This window comes from Caretta caretta, chromosome 7 (assembly GCF_965140235.1).
Source record: "Caretta caretta isolate rCarCar2 chromosome 7, rCarCar1.hap1, whole genome shotgun sequence".
Lineage (NCBI taxonomy): Eukaryota > Metazoa > Chordata > Testudines > Cheloniidae > Caretta > Caretta caretta.
In genome coordinates, this window is record NC_134212.1 from 33,356,559 (window position 1) to 33,378,572 (window position 22,014).

The 22,014-nt window shown below is 61.7% G+C and overlaps 1 protein-coding gene across 5 annotated transcripts; it reads right to left on the reverse strand.

Moving 5' to 3' along the window:
- Positions 1-507: 507 nt before the first annotated feature.
- Positions 508-21,267, reverse strand: LTBP3 (latent transforming growth factor beta binding protein 3). 5 transcript variants are annotated; one of them, XM_048858259.2, is made up of 28 exons: positions 20,525-21,265; positions 16,307-16,639; positions 15,732-15,967; positions 15,140-15,245; positions 13,347-13,439; positions 12,594-12,716; positions 11,976-12,134; positions 11,106-11,291; positions 10,458-10,474; positions 10,123-10,207; positions 9,862-9,957; positions 9,363-9,488; positions 8,621-8,752; positions 8,134-8,262; positions 7,547-7,666; positions 7,089-7,211; positions 6,687-6,809; positions 5,797-5,916; positions 5,074-5,202; positions 4,807-4,974; positions 4,377-4,460; positions 3,807-3,935; positions 3,237-3,374; positions 2,633-2,773; positions 2,097-2,258; positions 1,611-1,691; positions 1,233-1,364; positions 508-944 (listed from the first exon to the last, which is right to left on the reverse strand). In XM_048858259.2, the coding sequence occupies exons 1-28, from the start codon at positions 20,781-20,783 to the stop codon at positions 790-792; spliced, it is 3,885 nt and encodes a 1,294-aa protein (XP_048714216.1). In that variant the 5' UTR covers positions 20,784-21,265; the 3' UTR covers positions 508-789. The 5 variants fall into 5 exon arrangements, 4 of the variants coding, with proteins under 4 accessions (XP_048714216.1, XP_048714220.1, XP_048714219.1 ...); XR_012669259.1 differs by having other exon boundaries at positions 806-944; positions 1,233-1,438; positions 20,525-21,267; XM_048858263.2 differs by lacking the exon at positions 2,633-2,773 and having other exon boundaries at positions 20,525-21,266.
- Positions 21,268-22,014: the final 747 nt, after the last annotated feature.

Genomic DNA, 22,014 nt, shown 5'->3' on the forward strand with positions numbered 1-22,014 from the left:
ATGGCCTACCCCAGGCGGAGGCATTCCAGGGCTGTCTGCACCCAACACCGGTCTGGGCCTTGGAGCCTTTACTTTTTTTAAACCTTGAGGCCATTTGATCCCTCAAAGGCCTTGTGGGAATTTTAATGATGTCATCAACCCTCCCCTGCAGGCCTGGCCCAACAGCTGACCCTGGTGCTGTGAGCTTCCCCGCAGCAGTGCCCGACCCAGCCTTGCAAGGCAGGAGTTACAGCCTAGGGGAGCATGGCTGATGATATCACGGGTGTACTGCATGATGTCAGAGCTCTGCCAAGGCTTTCCACAGGGAGGCCATTAGGAGGTCAGGGTAGGGCGAGGTTATAAGGATGCAGACTGCCCTGCCTCCCTTGTCACAGCACCCACTGCTGGGGGGCAGCAGCTGCAGGCTTCTCTCCCTGCACTGTCACAGCACCCCCTGCAGGCCAGACAGCAGCTTCAGCGTCTGCCCTCCCCGACCAAGGCGGACAGCACAGCACACAAACACCTAGCCCAGGATCCACTCCCGCAGTTTAATTAATTCATTAGCTTCTTTCTCGTTATTTACAGGGTTGTTGGCTTTTGTATACCTGGTTCCTACAGAAATGAGTGCAAATAATGCAGCCCTAAGATAATGCTAATAAAAAAATCTTGCAGAGGGAGGAAAACCCAATAAAATGCCCCATTTTTAGCAATTAAAAAATATTACGTTCCCCCCAAACAGGATCTGAACCCTTAGCGACAGAGTCTCTCTCTTGTGTCAGCTGGCAGCGCCCCCGGTGGGTGACAAGAGGGCTATCGGCGACGCTGGGGGATGCACATGCCCCCATGGTGGCGGGATCGGACAAAGCCTGGCTTGCAGGCACAGCGGTATGAGCCATTGGTGTTGATGCAGCGCTCGTTCTTGCACAGCAGGCCTCGCTGGTTCAGCTCCCGGCATTCGTCGATGTCTGTGGGTAGGGAGAGGGAGGGAAGGGGTTAATGGAGTGGCTGTGGCGTGTGAGTATGGGTCTTGAACCTGCATCCCCAACAGACCAGGCACGGAGAGACAGCTAGCAGCACTGTTTGTGAAAGGTGAAGAGGGAAGAGAACCCAGGAGTCCCGGCTCCCAACCCCACCCCTGCTCTAATCCACTAGACCAGACCCCCGTCCCAGGACAGTACTCAGGAGTCCTAGTGGTGTGGGCAGCACATCCCTTTGCAGTGCATGCTAATTCACGGGAGGCTTGGCACTCTTACCCAGGCAGCGGACACGGGTGGTGTCTAGCTGGAAGCCAGCAGGGCATTCGCAAACTGCACCGTGGTAGGTCCGGACGCAGCGGCCATTCAGGCAGTGACATTCATCTGAATCCTCCTCTGAGGTGTCATCCTCTTGGGGGGGGTGTACAAAGGCGGGGGGACACAGATAAGATGATGGGAATGGCAGGGAACCCATTCCCATGCAGCTGAAATTGAGGGAGGGGGCATGTGGAAGAGTGATCCCTTGTCTGGCACAAAGATGCAGCTAACTCTGAGGTGGGGTGTGGGTGGCTGTTCATACAGGAACCCCTTGGCCTGCAATGAGATGCAGCCACCTCTGGGATGGGCATGGGGGCTGTGTATAGAAGGATCACTAACCTTTGCGGGACTTGCCCAGGAACAAGGGGCTGAGGTCCCAGAAGGAGTTGCTCTCGCTCTGAGATGGCTGACACTGCTGTCCTGCAAGGAACCATAACAACCAGCCTGGGACACATAGCCAGTGAATCACATCCCATCAGATCCTGCCCAGTGCAAACAGAGCTAGAGTCTCGAAAGGGGAAAGGCCCTGTACCCCCCTCCCCGCTTCCCTTAACCAGCCAGAGCCCCCAGAGGGGAAAGACCCTATAGCCCACTCCCTGCCCCCTGAGCCAGCCAGTCCCCCGCACTGTGGGGCCAGACAGGAGCCAGCAACCTCCAGAGGAGAAAGGCTCCATACCCTACTCCCCGTCCCCTTGAGCCAGCCAGAGCCCACAGAGGGGAAAGGCCCCGTACCCCACTCCCCATCCCCCAAGCCAGCCAGTCCCCCAACCCTGGGACCAGACTGGAGCCAGCACCCCCAGAGGGCAGGCTAGGCAAGCATGCTACCTGGGCTGCGGGGGGGGCACGCACGGCACTGGAAGCCCCAGCCTTTGCCGTACCGACAGCAGCATTCCTCGTAGGTCAGGTGGTAGCCGTTGAGCGGGGAGGCGCACATGCTGTCCTCCCCCCGGTGCTGCCAGCAGATGTCGCGCCGGTCAGCCGCCCGGTCTGCCAGGGCAGAGAGAGGGGGGGGAGCCCACGGCACCATCTCAGCCAGCGCCTGCAGGAGACACTCCCACAGGACCTGGCATGCTGGACAGGCCCTTGTGCACACCACCACAGTCACTGCACATCTAGGCAGGTGCACACTCACACATGGGCACCGGCAACTCCAGGGGCACACTCACAATCTTCGTAACCACCACGGTCACAATCAGTGATGTGCTCACACTCATACCGGCTCACAATCAGGGACACGCTCACCCTCACAATCACTCATTCACACTCGCCCCCCTGCTCACTCACAGAGTCAGGTTCACATCCCAAGCCCCCCGCAGTCTCCTGGGCCTGTGCAGTAGCAGTCAGCCCTGCATGCCCCTCACCTGCCTGCATGTCGGGGAGCTGGCACTCCTTGCCACTGGGATCCAGCATCCAGGGCAGGCTGCACTCACAGTAGAAGGAGCCCAGTGTGTTGATGCAACGCCCGTGCCGGCAGGCTCCGGGGTCCCGGCACTCATCCACATCTGCAGGGCCAGGGCACAGTCACAGGGCATCAGGGGCTTGACAGGGTTGCCATGGCATAGGGGACTAGCAGGGATCGCCATGGCACCACCAGACTGATGAGGGTTGCTATGGCATCAGGGGCCAGCCAGGGTCAACATGGTAACACTGCACCTGATGAGGTCTCCATGGCACCAGGGGCCAGTAGGAGTCACCATAGGCTCTAATGTCACAGGCTCAGTGGGTTGTCATGGCACCAAGGACCCCAAACTGGTCATCATGACACCAAGGACCAGCAAGGGGCATCTTTGCTCGCACGTCCTCACCCCACCAATGTGCCCCCCAACCGGGCGGGAGAGAAGCTCAGTCCCCAGCATCCCACCTTCAAAGGGGCCAGGAGGAGGTAGGGCTGTGATGGGGCTGCCCACCTGGCCAGGGCCAAGACTCAGAGCCAGTGAGCTTGTGTCATGTGTGAAGGGGACTCACCGATCTCACTGGGTGCCAGGCACTTCTTGTGGGTGGGGTTGTAGACGGCAGGGGCGGGGCAGGTGCACACATAGGCCCCCCGCGTGTTCTCGCACAGCCCGTTCACGCAGTTCGACTCGTCCAGGCACTCATCCACATCTGGGGGGAAGGGGCATAGCTCAGAGTCCAGCCCCTCCTTTCGGCACCCCTCCTGGCTGCCTGGCCCCACCCCAATCACAGCCAGCGCCCCCTGGAGGGGAAGGCCTGTGTCTCATTCCCCCACCCCCTTCAGCCAGCCAGTCCCCCAGCCAAGGCCAGATCACAGAACCGCCCCTTAGAGGGTATACATCCTGTGTCCCATTCCCCATTCACCCCCCTAAGCCAGCCAGCCCCCCTGCCAAGGCCAGATCACAGCCAGCGCGCCCTAGAGGGGAAGGCCCGTGTCCCATTCCCCACTCTGCAAGCCAGTGAGACCCCCCACCAAGGCCAGATCACAGCAGCGCCCCCTAGAGGGGCATCCCTGTCTGTCCCCCCCACAGTTCTAGACCAGGATATCTGCCCGACTGGGCTGATGCCACTCGCCCTCCTCACCCACACACTCGAGCAGGTTGCCATCATAGTAGAAGCCTTGCTTGCAGTAGCACTCGTAGCCCGGCTGCGTGTTGACACACTTCCCCTCCTTGCAGATCTCCTCCCTGAACAGGCTGCACTCGTCAATGTCTGCAAGGAGCCCGGAGTGGGGAAGGGGGGCTGTTTACACAGGGATCCCTCACCCAGCGCTGAGATGCAGTTGGCTCTGGGGTGGGGTGTGGTGACTCTTTATACAGGGATCCCTCGCCCAGCGCTGAGATGCAGCTGCCTCTGGGCTGGGGTGTGGGGGCTGTTTATACAGGGATCTCTCACCCAGCGCTGAGATACAGCCAACTCTGGGGTGCGGTATAGGGGTTGTTTATATAGGGATCCCTTGGCTGGCACTGAGATGCAGCTGCCCCTGGGGTGGAGTGTGGAGGGCTGTAATGGCCTAGGTAGGAGGGTTGCAGGGTTGGAAACCCTGTGACTCATGGGGGGGGGTGGGCAGGGGAAGGTGTAACCTTGGCTCCTAATCCCCCAGCCCTTGAGTGCAGGTGCCAAGCAGATCAGGGCATGGGCCCTGGCACTCACCCCTGTGGGCGGGGATGCCATAGTTCAGGATGTTGTCATCCAGGATGAATCCTTTCCCGTCGGGGCAGAGGGAGTGGAACTCAGCTGCAGGGGAGAGAGGTGACATGCACACTGGGGAAGAGGGATTAATGTCTAGACCAGGTATTCCCTCTCCCTGCCCCATGAATCAGACCTTTGGCCCATCCAGACTGGAATCCCCGCTCCCTGCCCCCACATCAGACCAACGGGCCCATCCTGTCCGGTATCCCCCCACTCCCTCCATGGGTAATGTTTTCCTGACCCCCCCAGTTAGATTCTAGTAGTTGCCTTGGAGCCTGGGGGTTAGATGTTCACAGTCACACCATGTCCAGTAGCAGCTAGTTCCACGGTTCGTTGGTGGCAGTGGGAATGGGGGAGGGTGGCATGGAGGAGGGGGTAGGCTGTGTCCCACCTGAGTTGGGCACAGGACAGGGGTAGATCTCACAGTGGTCACCCCAGCCAGCCCCCAGTGAGCAGCAGCACTCCTGGCGGGTGATGTTGGTGGCCAGGACGCTGTCACAGAAGACGGTGTCATCGAAGTTCAGGTAGCATTCCTTCTTGTTGTTGGGGGGCTCCAGATCTGGGGGGCAGAGGGTAAATCAATCCCACAGTGCCCCACTCTGGTGCCATATCAGAGCTAGTGTCCCCCAGAGGGGAAGGCCCCGCATCCCACTCTCACCCTCACAGCTGTGTTGATCCTCAGATGGGGTGTATCCCTCATCGCACACGCACATGTAGGAGCCATCCACGTTCTCGCACGCCCCATGGGGCAGGCACAAGCTGGGGTCCAGTGCACACTCATCAATATCTGGGGGGAGACCAGTGGGAGATAGAGGCAGGTGGTGTGCAATGGCACACTTGCTGCACAACCATACCTGTTCCCACTCACAGATACACACTCATCCATGCCACACACCTGTGCCCCGTGTGTGTCACCCTACAGTACACAAACTCACACTCACAATCACACCCAGTTATACGCACACATACACACAGAAGCTTGTACTCATTCCTTTTCCAGTGTGGCACGCTCACTTAGACACACATGCATGGGCCCTTGCAGGGCTTTGTGCAGCTCCACACATTCTGTCCCTCACACACACCCTGGTGTTGGCTCTTACTCGTGGCAGGCCCAGTTTGCAGCCTATCAGGCTCACACTTGGGCACGAGGCGTTCCTGAAGCCGAGAGTTTCATGTGCCTTCATACCCCGCCATGCCCAGACTTTACTACCTGCCCCCCGTGTGCCATGTCCTTGTGTCGCCACACGCAGCGGCTCACACTTGGTGCAACACACTGCCCTCACTGTGTCACGCTACCGTGTGAGGAACACCAGACTCCTGACACGCCGGGCCCACGCACACCCAGATGCTCAACTTCTCTGCACCCCACCCGGCACCTCACCTTGGCACCTCCTGCCGTTCACCAGCTTGTACCCAGCACGGCAGAGGCAGCGGTAGGAGCCCACAGAATTGACACACTCGCCCCCGATGCAGGCAGCCGGGAAGTCACACTCGTTTATGTCTGCAACATGGAGAGCCGCAGGGTGAGGGGGCCACTCCCAGCCCCCACCCTACGCGTCTGTCCATCCTGCCCCCCCTCCGCAGACATGGCCACCCAGCCTGGCCCTCTTACCCAGCCCCACCTGGACCTGGCCACCCAGCCCCCTTCCCGCCCTTGGCTGCCTGGCTCAGTCCCCTCCTCAGCCCCCCCCACAGACATGGATGCCCAGCCCCCTCGCCCAGCCCCCACCACATGGCCGCCCAGCCCCGCCCCATCACACAGTCACCCCCGCACACAGCCACCCAGCCCAGCCCCCTCAATACAGCCACAAGGCCACCCAGCCCTCCCCCTGACATGGCCACCCAGCCCCTTCCCAACCCCCCCCACAAGGCCACCCAGCCCGACCCCTTCCCCCAGCCCCCCTGAACACGGCCACCCAGCCAGACACCATCACCTAGCCCCCCCCAGACATAACCACCCAGCCCCCTCCCAATGCCACCCCCTTGACATGGCCACCCAGCCCAGCCCCCACACATGGCCACCCAGCCTGAGTCTCTCACAGCTCCCATGTCCACAGCCCTGCCTCCCAGCCCCTTCACACAACTGCTCTATTCCCACAGGCAGCCCCTGTCCCCCCCCCCCCCCCCCCCCCACAACCCGCTCACCTCCCCACTGAGCCCCACCGCCCACAGGCAGCTCCCTGGCCCAGATTCCTCACCCTGAGCCCTACATGCCCCCCAACCACCAGCTCAGCCCCCTGCACCCTTCCACCCCATGGCCCAGCCCCTCACCTTCGCAGCGTGGCCTGTCCTTCACCGAGTGGAAGCCCGCTGGGCACTGGCACTTAAAGGAGCCCAGGGTGTTGACACAGACCCCGTTGGGGCAAAGCCCCCCATCCTCACACTCATTCACATCTGCAGGGAGAGAGAGCGGGGACTGGGAGTCAGAATCCTGGCTTCTATCCTCCGATCTGGGAGGGCAGGGGGTGCAGTGGTTCGAGAAGGGGGCTCTGGGAGGGGAGAGGGTGCAGTGGTTAAAGCAGGGGGACTCTGGGAGGTCAGGGGGTGCAATTGTTAGAGCAGGGGACTCTGGGAGGGGAGTGGGGTGCAGTAGTTAGGGCAGGGGGCTCGGGGAGGGGAGGGGTTGCAGTGGTTAGAGCAGCGGGGCTCTGGGAGGGCAGGGAATCTAGTTACCCAGGCAGCTCCGGGCATTGGGTGCGGGTGCAAATCCCTCCCCACAGGTGCAGCGGAAGGAGCCGGGCAGGTTCTCACACCAGCCGTGTTTGCACGGAGTCTCCTCAGAGCACTCATCCACATCTGGGGGGGACACAGACGCTGAACCTCAACCCTGTCCCCCACGCAACTTTTGACCTGCAACCCACTCCCCTGCAGCCAAGTTTGGTCGGGGCCGAACGTCCCTCAGCCCATTGTGGGCTGCACAGGCCACCTCCCACCACGGGGGCATGAGAGTCTCACCCTAGATACTGCACCAACCCCAGCACTAGGGGGCGGGGGGGTTTACTGGGTTGGAGCCGGGGGCTGGGAGTCGGGACTCCTGGGTTCTATGCCCAGCTCTGGGAGTTGGGTGGGACCTAGTGGGTTAGAGCGGGGGCTGGGAGGCAGGACTCCTGGGTCCTGTGGCCAGCGCTTACCATAGCAAATCCCATGCTGGCCCCGGAAGCCCGGTGGGCAGGGGCTGCATTTGTAGGTACCCAGCCGGTTCTCACACTTCCCGTCGGGGCAGATGCCGGTGTCCAGGCACTCATCAATGTCTGCAGGGAGAGAGAAAAGGTGAAGGGTAAGGCGCCTTTGTGGGAGCCCCATGAGGGGCAGTGCACAGGGCAGGGCCCTTGAGGACTCAGCGAGTCCTCTGGCAAGTGGGGAGTTAGTTTGTTATTGTAGGGTCTCTGACAGTTCTACCTGACAGGTTATTGTGAGAAGGATTGCTCAGGGGCACTGTCTTCTTGTTCTGAGGTCTGTGCAAGCTCTGGGCCTGGACATTGGTTTGTTATTGTAGGGTCTCACTCAGTAACTCTGGGGCTGTGTGCACCTGTTTGTTCTTGTAGGGTCTTTGGAAATTTCGGGCTTTCACTACTGCTCAGGCTGTGCGCACCCGCTTGTTATGATCGAGTCTCTCAGGGCCATTGGTTTGTTATTGTAGGGTCTCTGTCTCCCAGGCTGTTGGGGGTCTCCCCTCCCCCTCCTTCTCCCTCTCCACCCCAACCCGGCCAGCCCTTACCTTCACAGAGGGGCTGGCGGGAAGGCTTGAGACGGTAGCCAGGATGGCATTCACACTTGTAGTGCCCAGGGTAGTTGACACAGGCTCCCCCGTCCCCACAGATGTGGGGCTTGGAGCACTCGTCAATGTCTGCCAGAGAGGTGGGCATGAACAGGGCAGAGGAGGGGGGACAGGACTTTACCGATCACCCCTTCCCCCCAAACACCTTCCCAACCTCCATGCCCCCTTCCCATCCCGAGCCCCCCTTCCCCAGCCCTCCTTCTCATCCCCCTCTCCCCTTCCCCCAGCCCCCCTTTCCCCAGCCTTCCTTCCCATCCCCCAGCCCTCCTTTCCCCATGCCTCCTTCCCATTCCCCAGCCCTCCTTCCCATCCCCCATGTCCCAGCACATCCCCCAGCTCATCATGCGTGCCCTGTTTCCCACAGCTCCCAGCAGCCCCTCCTCCAGCCCTGCTGTTCCCCCCCAGCTCCTGCCCCCTGGGTGCTCACCCACGCAGGAGCGCACGCCCTTGTGCACCTTCAGCTGGTACCCCCGGTTGCAGTGGCAGTTGTAGGAGCCGCCCGTGTTCATGCAGACGCCCTTGCCGATGCCGCAAGGCTCCGCCTCACACTCGTTCACGTCTGTGGCAGGCAGGGGGCGGGAGGGAGAAAGAATGACTGACCCCCGCCATGCCGGGATGCAGGCCTGTCACAGCCCTGGCCACATGCGTATGTTGGAGGGGTCACAGGTTTGCATGTGTACTTGCACACGTGTTGCAGGCCTAGCTACCAGCATGCGCAAGCGGGGTGGGTGTCTCAGACTTCCACAGGCTGACGTGCGGGTGTGTCGCACACCTATCGTAGAGCTGTGTGGGCGTGTCACATATCTTTTGTACATGTGTGGGTGTGTCACACAGCTGTTTTACAGATGTGCAGGCGTGCCACACTTTTGTGCAGCCATGCAGGCGTGTTGCACTCCTGCTGTGCAGCTGTGTGGGCGTGTCACACGCTTGCTTTGCAGACACACGTGTGTTGCACCCTTGCATATAGGCTAGTTGGGGGGCGTCACAGACCTGTGTATGCAGGCATACCCAGGGGTCACTCCGTCATACAGATGCATGTGCCCCTCCAGGGTGCTGACACCTCCGTGAATGCAGTGGAGTGGGCGTCACGTGCCCCTAGACAGCCATGCACATGCGTGTCCCTCTGCATGTGTCGCACACCCACAAAGAAGGGCGAGGCAGCGTGTTACCTGTGCAGAACCTGCGCTGGGTGTGCCAGCGGTAACCCGGGTAGCAGATGCAGGTGTAGCCTGACAAACTCATGACGCACTCTCCATGGCCACAGATATTGCGGTTCAGCTTGCACTCATCAGTCTCTGCAGGGACAGACAGACGCAGCCCAGGAAGGGGGATCAGGATGAATAGCTCACACACAGGAGCCAGGAAATCTGTTTCTCATAGACCCCCACGAGAGCCAGGAGTTCCCCCACCCCTAAGGCTGCTGTGATAGCAGCTCACAGGGACCACACTGCATCGGGCCAGGGGTGTTCAGGAGACATCACCAGCCCGGAAAGGACTTTGGGGACCCCCCTGAGAACGTGCACATCACTGGGGAATGTTTGGGGTTCACCCCTGATAATTAAGGGGGCCCCAGTAGGGAAGTTTGGTCCATAAATGTGAAGTTTTTCCCAAAGGGGAGGAGGGAGTTTGCTGGCACGCAGCCCCCCACCCCTGCCATGAGGCTCTCACCTGTCACCTGCGTGGGTGCGATCTCCACGGCGCTACGTGTGTATTGGTCCGGCAGCACCTTCTGCACCATGGCAGTCGTGGGACGGGCCACCACCTCTGGGACCCAATGGAGACAGAACAGGGTTAGCAGTGCTGCGAGCTTCCCCGCAGCAGTGCGCAGCTGGGGGCTCCAGCGCTGCGAGCTTCCCCGCAGCAGAGCCCAGCCAGGGACTCCAGTGCTGCGAGCTTCCCCACAGCAGTGCCCTTTCTTCCATCACTCACCAGGGTAGCGGGCGCCCAGGGTGGCTGCACTGGCATAGAACTGGTCCACTGACTGCTCCTCTGAGTTGGTCCGATATGCCGGTAGCTGGAGGGGGAGTGATTAAACAGTGGGGGCACCTGCTTCTCTCCACTACCCAGACGGGTGCCCTATTCCTCCCTCTGCTTCACTTCATTCCTCCCCCTCTCTCGTTCTTTCATTCATTCCTCTCCTCCCTCCTTTTCACCCGCCACCCTCCAGGGCTCCCTTTCCCACTCCCTCCATCCTCCCTCCACTCCCGCATCACCCCTCCGCTGCTCCTCCGCTGCGCACCTGCTGCTCCGGGGGCCCTACTCACCATGGCCGTGGTGACAGCTGCAAGAGACAAACACAGGGCCCGGGGTCAGATCCTGTCATGCCAGTCTGAGAATGTGAGGTTCACCTCTGAGAGCGGGGGGTCTGCTCTGAGAGCAGGGTCCCCCGGCTCTGGGATTCTGGGGTTCTTAGATAACAGGGTGTACCCCTGAAAACTGGGGTTTGCCCTTAGAGAATTTGGGGTAACAGCTCTGACAACATGGGGTTTGCACCCTGAGATGTGGGGGTTTGCCAACAAAGAAGGGAGTAACAGCTCTGAGAAAGTGGGATCCACCCTTAGTGAATTTGGGGTGCTCCAGAGAACATGGGCTTCGCCACGGGGGAATGTGGGGGACATCTCTGTGAGAACATGGGATTCACTGTTGGTGAATGTGGGCTTGTCCCTCGGAGGATGTAGGGAGCTCCAAATTTTCTCTCTGTGAACCCTACATTCTCAGACAGGGTTTCACAATGGGAGAATTTGGGGTACAGCCTGTGATAATATTGGGGTTCACCACAGGGCAATGTGGGGTACAGCCCCTGCTATTACTAGGGGAAAATTTAGGGAACCCCCATGTCCTGGTGAGCAGAGCGACAGTGGCACCTCTCTGGCCCCCATGCCCAGTCCAGCCTCCTCCCCGGGGTCTCTGACCTTCGGACTCCTGAGAGTCCCCCTCGAGGGGCGGCAGGCTGGGCAGTTCACGCTGCTGTTGCAGGTCTGTGGTGCCGTCGGGGTGGATGTGCAGGGTGAAGTCGCTCTCCCCCTGGATGGTCAGGGTCTGGTGGGATGTCAGGATGTGGTAGCCCTTCCCTGCTGGGCAAATCTCCTTGAAGGCAGCTGCCAGATGGGAGAGGAGACAGGTTAACACTGGTGCTGCGAGCTTCACCGTGGCAGTGTCCCCAGCCGGTGATTCCAGGGCTGCGAGCTTCCCCGTGGCAGCGCCCCCAGCTGGTGCCTCCAGGACTGTGAGCTTCCCTGTGGCAGTGCGCCCAGCCAGTGACTCCAGCACTGCAAGCTTCCCTGTGGCAGTGCGCCCAGCCAGTGACTCCAGCACTGCAAGCTTCCCCGTGGCAGCGCCCCCAGCTGGTGCCTCCAGGACTGTGAGCTTCCCCGTGGCAGTGCGCCCAGCCAGTGACTCCAGCACTGCAAGCTTCCCCGTGGCAGTGCGCCCAGCCAGTGACTCCAGCACTGCAAGCTTCCCCGTGGCAGTGCGCCCAGCCAGTGACTCCAGCACTGCAAGCTTCCCCGTGGCAGTGCGCCCAGCCAGTGACTCCAGCACTGCAAGCTTCCCTGTGGCAGTGCACCCAGCCAGTGACTCCAGCACTGCAAGCTTCCCTGTGGCAGTGCCCCAGCCAGGGTCTACAGCACTACGAGCTTCCCCGTAGCAGTGCCCCAGCCGGTGACTCCAGCGCTGCGAGCTTCCCCGTGGCAGTGCCCCAGCCAGGGTCTACAGCACTGCGAGCTTCCCCGTGGCAGTGCTGTGGCAGATACTCCATCCTGGCCCAGTTTGCAGTTCCTTACCTGCGCCATCAGCCGGGCAGCGCTCGCAGCGGGCCCCCCAGGCCTTGCCAACGCTGCAGCAGCACATCTGGCGGGTCAGCTTAGTGGGCAGTGGGTGCTGACACTGGAGCTCCGGGCTCACCAGCCGGAAACACAGGCTCTTCTCCCCCGACTTCTCCGCTGCAGCCCCGGGGAGAGGCAGGGTCAGTGCCGCTCCGAGCCCCTCCCCCGCCCCCAGCTGGGCACCCCAGAGAGACACTGAGCCCCCATCACCCCCCAGGAGACTGGGTCAGTGCCGCTCCGAGCCCCTCCCCCGCCCCCAGCTGGGCACCCCAGAGAGACACTGAGCCCCCATCACCCCCCCAGGAGACTGGGTCAGTGCCGCTCCGAGCCCCTCCCCCACCCCCCATCCCCAGCTGGGCACCCCAGAGAGACACTGAGCCCCCATCACCTCCCCAGGAGACAGGGTCAGTGCCGCTCCGAGCCCCTCCCCCACCCCCCATCCCCAGCTGGGCACCCCAGAGAGACACTGAGCCCCCATCAGCCCCCCAGGAGACAAGGTCAGTGCCGCTCCGAGCCTCCTGCCCAACCCTCCCAATCCCCTCAACCCCCCAGCCTGCCCCCCGTCCCCCTACATACGGACACACTGGCTGCGGGATGGGCCCAGCATGTGGCCAGGTTTGCATGCGCAGCGAAAGCTGCCCTGGGTGTTGAGACACTCGCCATTCTGGCACACACCCTGCATGGCACACTCGTTAATGTCTGCACAAGGAGAGAGAGGGATCAGTAACACGACACACAACAACACAACGCACACACAACATGCACACACCCCACAGGGCACACTTGTTAATATCTGCACGGGGAGAGAGAGGGTCAGCAACACAATGACACACAACACAACAACACCCAATACAACATGGACACCCCACAGGGCGCATTTGTTAATGTCTGCACAGAGAGAGAGAGGAGTCAGTAACACTAGGACACACCACACAGCACACACACCTCACATGGCACATTCGTTAATGTCTGCACAAGGAGAGAGAGGGGTCAGTAACACTAGGACACACAACACAACACCCCCACAGGGCATACTCGTTAATGTCTGCACAGGGAGAGAGAGGGGTCAGTAACACTAGGACACACAACACAACACCCCCACAGGGCATACTCGTTAATGTCTGCACAGGGAGACGGGTCAGTAACACAAGGACATGTAACACAACAACACAAAGCACACTCCCCACAGGGCACACTTGTTAAAGTGTGTTTGGGGAGAGATGTCTCAGCAGCACACCACAGCCCCACACAGGACCCATTCCCAAGGACACAACACACACACAGAAGCAGGTCTTCAGTCCCCCCACCCAGAGAGTGCCCACCGGGTACCCTGGCAGTGCGTGCTGTTCAGTCTCTTGTATCCCTGGGGGCAATCACCCCCATGTTCCCCTCGGATCGGGCCTGTCTTCTGCACCCCCGAGTCTGCAACACATAACAAACCCCAGAGGGGGAATCAGCGGGAGCGAGGACGCAGCGTGGTGTACAGGTGAGGGCAGGACTCGGGGTCTAGCCCTGGCTCTGGGAAGGGAGCAGGGCCTAGTGGGTTACAGCAGGGGCAAACTGGCACTCAGGACTCCTGGGTTCTATCCCAGCTCTCCCACTGACCTCAGGCAAGTCCCATTCCCACTCGGTGCCTTTCCTTCCCCTCCTATTTACTTGTCTAGACATTGAGCCCTACAGGGCAGACACTGTCTCTTGTATCTGTGCAGAGCCTGGGGCAGGGCCCTGATCTCAGGTGGGGAGGAGGAGGCTGTGGGGGTCTGCATGGCACCTGGCCAGACATGTTCAAATCTCCAGCTGCGGGGGGGGAGGGATGGGGGTCTCCATCACCATTGCAATAGCAGAGACATAGACATCACCCAGCACGGGTGCCAGACGATTGCACAGACGGCGGTTTGGCTCAGGGTCTCTGGCTCCTCGCCCCCCTCAGCAGCGGCCCCACTGAGGGTGGTGCTGGGGGAAGTAGTGATCAGCTAACCAGCGCCTGTGCTGGTCTCACTACCACAGCCAGGCTAGCAGGCGCGGGGGGCGGGGACATGGGACGATGTTCATTCCAGCAGGCGTGTGCAGCCAGGCTGCTCCTGATCCGTCCAAGCTGGGAAACATTGGGGGGGGGGGGGGCAATGGAAAGAAAGACTGAGAAGAAAGAGAAAGAGAGGAGCTGGGGGGACGCTCGGGATGAGGGGGGCTGTCCCAGTGAGATTCAAAAGGAAACAGAATTCCAAGGGACCATGGGAATTTGTTAACCTGAGGGACTCACCACCACTGGACTGTGCACAGGGCAGGGCTGGGAAAAGGGTGAGACATTATCACAACTCATGCGGGTGGCAGAGGCATTGAGGGACAGGGGGAACAGGGACAGCCCCCCGCCCCCAAGTCACAGCCAGCTACTGACTGATGGGTAAGGAAAAACTGCCCCCAGGGGTAAATTAGCTTAGAATGGCCGGCTGAAAGCTCCCCTCTGCTCCTGCCCCGCTCCCCACAGTGCCCCCTGCTGGGAGAGGCCAGGGCTGGAGTAGCTAGGAGCTCCCTCAGCCAGATCCTGCCCTGCTCCCTGCAGAGCCCCCTGTTGGGAGAAGCCGGGGTGGCAGCACCCATGCACTCCCTCAGGTAACAAACAGTTCAATTTTCCTACCCCACTTGCTCCTCTCACCCCCCCAAGGGGGGGACGACAGCGCTTCCCACGGGGGTGGGTGGGTGGCAGCTGCAGACAGGAAGTTGCCCAGAAGAGCCGGAGTGTGATGAAAGGGAGCAGGTTGGGGGCCTGCCCAGCCGGAGAACAAGGAGCCAGGCTATGAAGCACATTCTTGGCTACCTCTAACACAAACACCCTGCGGCTCACAGATCCCCGGGAGCTGGAAAAGCCATTGAGTGGGAGTGCCAGGAAGGAGGGTAGGTGCGGGGGGAGGGGGAGAAAGGAGGGTTGGAACCTGCCACCTGATCCATCCCCTCCAAATCTTAGCCAGCTGGGCATCCCCCCCACTGTGGCATCCCCCGCCATGGTGCCCTGGAAGCCTCTCCCAGCAGGGGGCGCTGTGGGGCGCAAGCAGGAGCACAGGCAGGGGGCGAGTTTGGAGGGCTTGTGAGGCTGTACCAGGAAGGGGACCTCAGGCATTACTTACACTGCAGGTGGGGGCATTTGTGGCACTTGTTCTGCCCCCAGGAGGTGCCGATGCTCCCGCAGCAATCCTCCTGCTTGGTCAGGCCTGGCAGAGGGTTGCTCCCACACTGAGAAACAGTGCCCCCCATCGCCAGAGAGAGAAACGACAGGCAAGTGAGACCACGACCACCACCTCCCACTGCAGCATAGTGCCCCCTGCTGGCCCCTCCCCACTCCCTGCAGCACAGCACCCCCTGCTGGCCCCTCCCCACACCCTGCAGCACAGCGCCCCCTGCTGACCTCTCCCCGCTCCCTGCAGCACAGCGCCCCCTGCTGGCCCCTCCCCACTCCCTGCAGCACAGCACCCCCGCTGAACCCTCACTGCTCCCTGCAGCACAGCGCCCCCTGCTGACTTCTCCCTGCTCCCTGCAGCACAGCGCCCCCTGCTGACCTTCCCCGCTCCCTGCAGCACAGCGCCCCCGCTGAACCCTCACTGCTCCCTGCAGCACAGCGCCCCCTGCTGACTTCTCCCTGCTCCCTGCAGCACAGCGCCCCCTGCTGACCTCTCCCCGCTCCCTTCAGCACAGTGCCTCTTGGAGGAGCGGGCAACTCACAGATTGTTTGGGCAGGGTCTCCTGGAAGCAGCGTCCCAGGGGTTTGTGCGTATGGGGCCGGGCATGGGGTGTGGGGGGTTTCTGACCCATGGAGCTCTGGGCCGGGTGCTGGATGAGGTGGTGTTGGGCGCCCGGCCCGGTGCCCTCGGTGCTGATGCTGTCGATGCGGTGGACCTGCACGGAGGCATCAGGCGGGTGGTGGACGCGCACATTCAGCAGAGGGGGGTGGACCTGCACTGGAGGGGGCCCGAGGGGGAGTCAGCACATGGACCGTCCCCTGACACTGACCCCCAGCTTCCCAGGCGAAAACGGCTGGCACTTCCCCTAGATGACAGAGGCCCTGGAGGGACACTGCCCCCCCATGCCATCAACCCCCTGCCCCATCGCCCCCCTGCCCAATCATTCACCCCCAACAACCCCTGCCCCCATCACCCCCACCCAATCACCTGTCTTCTTCCCCCATCACCCCCTCACTCCAAGTTACGCTGTCACCCCATTTACCCTATCACTCCCTCCCTTGCCCTCCATCCCCATCACACTCCCCAGGTCCCCCTCCCCACTCCCAGCAGCAGTACCTTCGGACGAGTGGTGCCCAGGTCCCAGGGGCACCATGAAGGTGGAGTGGCTGACGGAGGCCTTGGGGCTGTGGCCGGCGGGTGGCTCCCCGGCACCGTGCGCATCGGAGATCACCTGCACGGCGTAGATGGCGTGTTTGCTGGAGCCCGTCTCACCTGCTGGGCCCTCAAGGGGCCCCAACGCTGCCGGCTGCAGCAGCTGCTGCCCCCCCTGGGCCTGGGCCTGGCGCCCTGCCGGCACCTGGCAGAAGCGCCCCGTAAACTCGGGGGGGCAGAGGCAGTGGTTACGGGATGTGCACTGCCCGCCATTCATACAGGGCAGTGGGCACACCACTGGGGGGAGAGAGAGGGAGGTTAGACCAGGGACCCCCACCCTGCCCCCACTGCCGCACCGTCTGTGTCTACCCCATGGCCGCCCGCCCCCACCCGCCCACAGCCACTCCCTGCCCCCACCCCATCCATCCCATGCTCCCACCCACCCCCTGCTTTCTGCCCCCCACCACATCCACCCCCTGCCCCCCACCCCACCCACCCTCAACTCCCTGTCCCAACCCCGCCCCATCCACCCCCTGCTCCCTGCCCCCCCTTCCCACCCACCCTGCTCCCTGCCCCCACCTTGCCCCATCCAACCCCTGCTCCAGGGCACACACAGGGGGAGCTGGCGGGCAAGCCAGGGCACATGTGGCAGGGGAGCCTGCAGGCAAGCCAGGGCACACATGGGGTTGAGCTGGTGGGCAAGCCAGGGCACATGTGGTGGGGACAGCCGGCAGGCAAGCCAGAGCACACGTGGGGGGGGGAGGAACTGGCGGGCAAGCCAGGGCACATGCAGGGGGGAGCCAGCGGGCAAGCCAGGGCACACGTCAGGGGGAAAGGGGTGAGCCAGCAGGCAAGCCAGGGTACGCACAAGGTGAAGGGGAAGATGGCCAGAGCACAAGAGGCAAGAACTCTTCCTCTGCGTGAGCCTGTGATCTCAGCCGGGCCTCCAGGGACTAATGTAACACCAATGTGTTAATATCCCTGTTAGTATCGGGGCAGCACCTGGAGGCCCCTGACCAAGATCGGGGCCCAGTGACCTGGGCGCTACCCACACACACAACACCGAGATCAGGGCCTAGCGTGCTGGGCACTGTAAACACACACACACACCCCCGAGAACAGGGCCCAGTGCGCTGGGTGTTGTATACACATACACGAGATCAGGGCCTGGTGCGCTGGGCGCTGTACACACACACACACACAACCGAGATCACGGCCCATGCGCTGGGTGCTGTATACGAACACACACACACAACCGAGATCAGGGCCCGGTGTGCTGAGCGCTGTATATACACACACAGACACACGAGATCAGGAACCATTGTGCCAGGCACTGCACAGACCCATGGTGAGAGAAAGGTCCAGCCCCAAAGATCTCACAGTCTAAATAGACACAGGATGGCAGAGTCACAGGCCTGGAGAGGGGAGGGGCTCACCCGGGGTCACACAGGGTGTCTGTGGCAGAGGCAGGAAAATAAACCAGGTCTCCTGGCCCCAGGGCCTTAACCACAAGCCCTTCCTCCCCAACATCCTTCCCCGCAAACCCACACAGGGTGAAATACCCAGCTGAGGCCATCCAGCCGGGAAGTGACATCCCTCAGGTCACAGAGTGAATCAGAGCTGGGGACAGAGCCCAGGAGCCCTTACTCCCAGCCCCCTGCTCTAGCCACTAGACTCCACTCCCCTCCCAGAGCCAGCAGTCCCAGCAAGCACCACCATCCCTGCTCTGACTCCCAGGCTGAGGCTGGGGTTCCAGCTGTTTTGGTTTATTTCCCTGGCTGGGGAGTTTGCTGGGGCAGCTGAACAGCCGCGGCTCAGGGAAGGGAGTGGTGCGTATATACCCGGTTCCCAGGCCCAGCCAGCTGCCCTGGCTCAAGCCCGGGTGACTCAGTGTTGGAGCAGGGATTATCCAAACATTCAGGACAATAACAAAAGGACAGCTAATGGCTCCTTCGGCAGCCCCATCATCGGAAACACCGACACAGCACACTCAAGGCTTGAAATGTGGCCACCTCTGGGGTGAGGCATGAAGGGCTGTTGATCAGCTACACACCAGGTTAGGACAGGAAGTGAAGGGAAATCGTGGTGTCCAGGTGAAAAAGTGCACTGGGGTGGGAGAGGGATTTCAGGGACAGAAAATTGTGGGTCAGGACAGAGGGATTATGTGGCGGAGCCCAGGGCTCAGATGGCAGGGAGCTGCGAGTCAGGACTGAGGGGCACTGGTGAGTGAAGGGGAGTCACCTGGCGCCTGCTCCAGCCCCCCTCACTTCCAGCAGCGACTCAATTTCATTCCCTCCCAAGTGCAAAGTCAGTAAAGGCCATGGTTTCTGGAGCCCGAGGTATTTTTAGTCTCTTTGTGTCACTGAGACAAAATGGGGGGGAGGAAGACATGCTGCAGTGGGATCAAGTGAGGGGCGCAGGGGAGGCTGGGGGAGAAGGGTGTGTGTGGCTGGAGCACACAGTGGGAGTGGGGCTGGATGGAGGGCGGGATGAGGTGCAGGGGTGTGGGGGGGTTAAAGGGAGCGGGCAGGGAAGGGAGGGGTGTTGGGGGGAGGATGGAGCATGGGGGGACGAGTGTGGAGGGAAGGGACGTGTGGGGTGGGCCAGCTGGGAGACAGGGGGAGGGGCTCCCCAAGGGTCTGTGACTGGGTGACTGGAAGGGGTGAGGTCTGGGTCAAACCCACAGTGGGGAGGTAGAACTGGTTCAGCAAGAATCAAAGAGTTTCCCCCCCAAAAAATACCCTCTCCTCCCCCAAATCCTCCAGCCCTCCCACTCCCGCAAAGGCTGGGCGCAGGTGCTGGGCCCATCCTGGGCCAGGAGGGGATTTTCCGGGCTGGGTCCAGCCCAACTCTGGATTCAGTTAGCCCCAGAGGTCACTCCACCCCCAACACCATTCCCCCCCGCCCCCCCCAGCAGAAGGATGAAGGGGCACCAGGGATCTTTCCCGCAGCTAGTGGAGGGGGTGACAGGGGGGAGGGCTGGCATGGTGCCTGGTGGGAGGGGCACCAGCATCAGCTGAGGAATGTTACAAACCAGGGAATTCGCAGCCGGAGCTGGGCCAGGCTGCTGTGAGTGCAAAGGAGCGTGCGTGTGAGAGCACGTGTCCGAGTGTGTGCCAGTGTGCAGGGGGGTGAGAGTGTGTGCAGGAATCTACATGAGTGTGTATGGGCAAGCGAGATTGCACGCATGTGAGTGTTTGACTGTGTGAGTGGGTGTATGCAGGTGCATTTGATTGTGTTTGTGTGTGCACATCCATGTGTTAGATTGGGTGTGTTAGCTCGTGCCTGCGGTAGATGGTGTGGGTGTGTGCGTATGCATGAGATTGCATGTGTGCAAGTGTTAGATTGGGTGTGTGCGAGTGTGTGTGTGTTAGATTCTTTGCATGTGTGAGTTTTGGATTCCATGTGTGTGAGTGTGTACGCATGTGCGTGTTAGACTGGAGGCCGGCTGCCGGAGGTGCAGGCGTCGGATGGGCCCCAGGGGACAGGAGCTGGGACGGGGCCATTCGCTGAGGCGAGATTTTCCTCCAGCCCTGAACTGCTGCTGGAAGAACTGCCAGGGGAAAGGGGGGAGCGAGCGCGCAGTTAAGTGAACACCAAGTGTGCGAGCCTCTGAGTACCAGTTAGTGCGCTGGCAAGTGCCCACGGGAGGAAACGCGCCCACTTGAGCATGACGGTGGCATAACATGCGAGATTTGTGAGTGCACAAGGGGCCCGGCCATGCACCATGTGTGGGTGAGGGGCTGGCGTCAGCATGTGAAAACGGGTATGTGTCAGGGGCACACGCATGTGAAGAGAAGCACGCGACAGGTGGAACGGAGCCGTGTGAGCAGCTCCATGTCCAAACTGCGCCAGGGTGAGTGTGCAAAGGCCTGCGTGCAACCAATGCTGGTGAGACAGGTGTGAGCCACACAGGTGAGTGCAGCCACACAGGCAGAGCCATGCATGCTGGCGCAGAGCGGAAATCAGGGAGACACGTGTTCCAATAGCCCCTCATCCCCCATGCCCCTGATCTGCGCCCAGCACCTCCCTCCGGCCCCAGAGGGGCTCTCCAGTGTGCCCCCTCCTCCAGACAGCTCCCCCATCCCCAGTGCAGCGCAGTCCCCTCCCTGGACAACCAAAGCCCCCAATGCCAACCCCAGCTGTCCCCCCTCCATGCCCCGGCCTGTGCCCCGTGCTCACCCACGCGGAAGCCCGAGCCGGTCAGGGTGTCGGCCGAGTGCCCGTTCTCGCCGATCAGGGTCATGTTGCTGCCCTGCTTGCAGGTGTCCCGGCACTGGCCCTTGAGGCAGGTCCGTTTGCAGACCAGCGGGGCGAAGACCACCTTGAAGCGCTCCCGCGCTACGGCCGCCCGCTCCGAGGCCGCGGGTGCTGCGGGCCGTGCCCCGGGGGCACAGAGCCAGGGCAAGAGGAGCACCCAGAGTGCCAGCCCCCAGGGCATCTTCACATCGTCCCCCAGCCCCGCCCTGGCACCAGCCGCCTGGCAGGCGGTCAGAGGGGGGCGAGGGAGCCCCTGGAGCCAGGAGACAGCAGGAGGCAGCTCCGCCGCCCAGGGACCGCCTCCGCGGCTCCTTCCTCCCCGTTCCGCTGGCCGGGCAGAGGGAAACAAAGAGGGGCGGATGGAGGGAACGGGGAAAGGAGCGGCGAGGAAGGAAGGAGCGAAACCCTCGCTCCCCTCCCCGAGCCCCCCTCGACCACCCCGCCCTCTCTCCGCTGCCTTTTCTCCTCCCTTCGCTCCCCCGGGACAGACAGCGAGGGACGGACCGACTGACAGACGCGCCCCGCGGGGGCCCCCGCGCCACCGGCCGGCGCCTGGTCTCCTCACAGCGCGCCGCGGCCGGAGCGAAGGAGAAGGAAGCAAGGGAGAGGCGCCGGGCCGGGATGGCGGAGCGAGACGGGGCGGCTGGCCGGCCGGCTGTTTGTGCCGCGCTCAGCCAATCCCGCGCCGGGGGCAGGAATCTGGGCCGGGGGCCAAGAGCCAGGGCTGGCTCCGGGCAGCAGGGCGGCTCCGAGGGGCTGTCCCCGGCCCGGCCTCCGAGCCCTGCCCAGGACACGGCCACAAGGGGGCGATGGACAGAGGGGGGCAGCGCCCCAATCGGAGCGGCGTGGGCTCTCCGGGGCGGGGGGGAGGAATAGAGAGAGGGGGTGTACGGAGATAGATAGACAGACAGAAGCGGTGTATGGGGATGGATGGATAGATAAACAGGGGGGGTGTATAGGGATAGATAGAAGGGGTGGATGGATAGGTAGATAGAGGGGGTGTATGGGGATAGATAGATAGAGGGGGTGTATAGGGAGAGATGGATAGATAGATAGAGGGGGTGTATGGGGTTAAATAGATGGATAGATAGAGGGGGTGTATGGGGATGGATAGATAGATAGGGGGGTATATGGGGAGGGAAGGATAGATAGATAGAGGAGGTGAATGGGGAGGGATGGATAGATAGAGGGGGTGTATGAGGATGGACAGATAGAAGGAGTGTATGGGGATAGATAGATTGAGAGAGAGAGAGAGAGAGAGAGAGAGAGAGAGGGGATGTATAGGGAGAGATGGATAGATAGACAGGGGGGGTGTATGGGGATAGATAGCTAGAAGGGGTGTATGGGGATGGATGGATAGATAGACAAGGGGGTTTATTGGGATAGATAGATAGATAGATAGATGGGGTGTA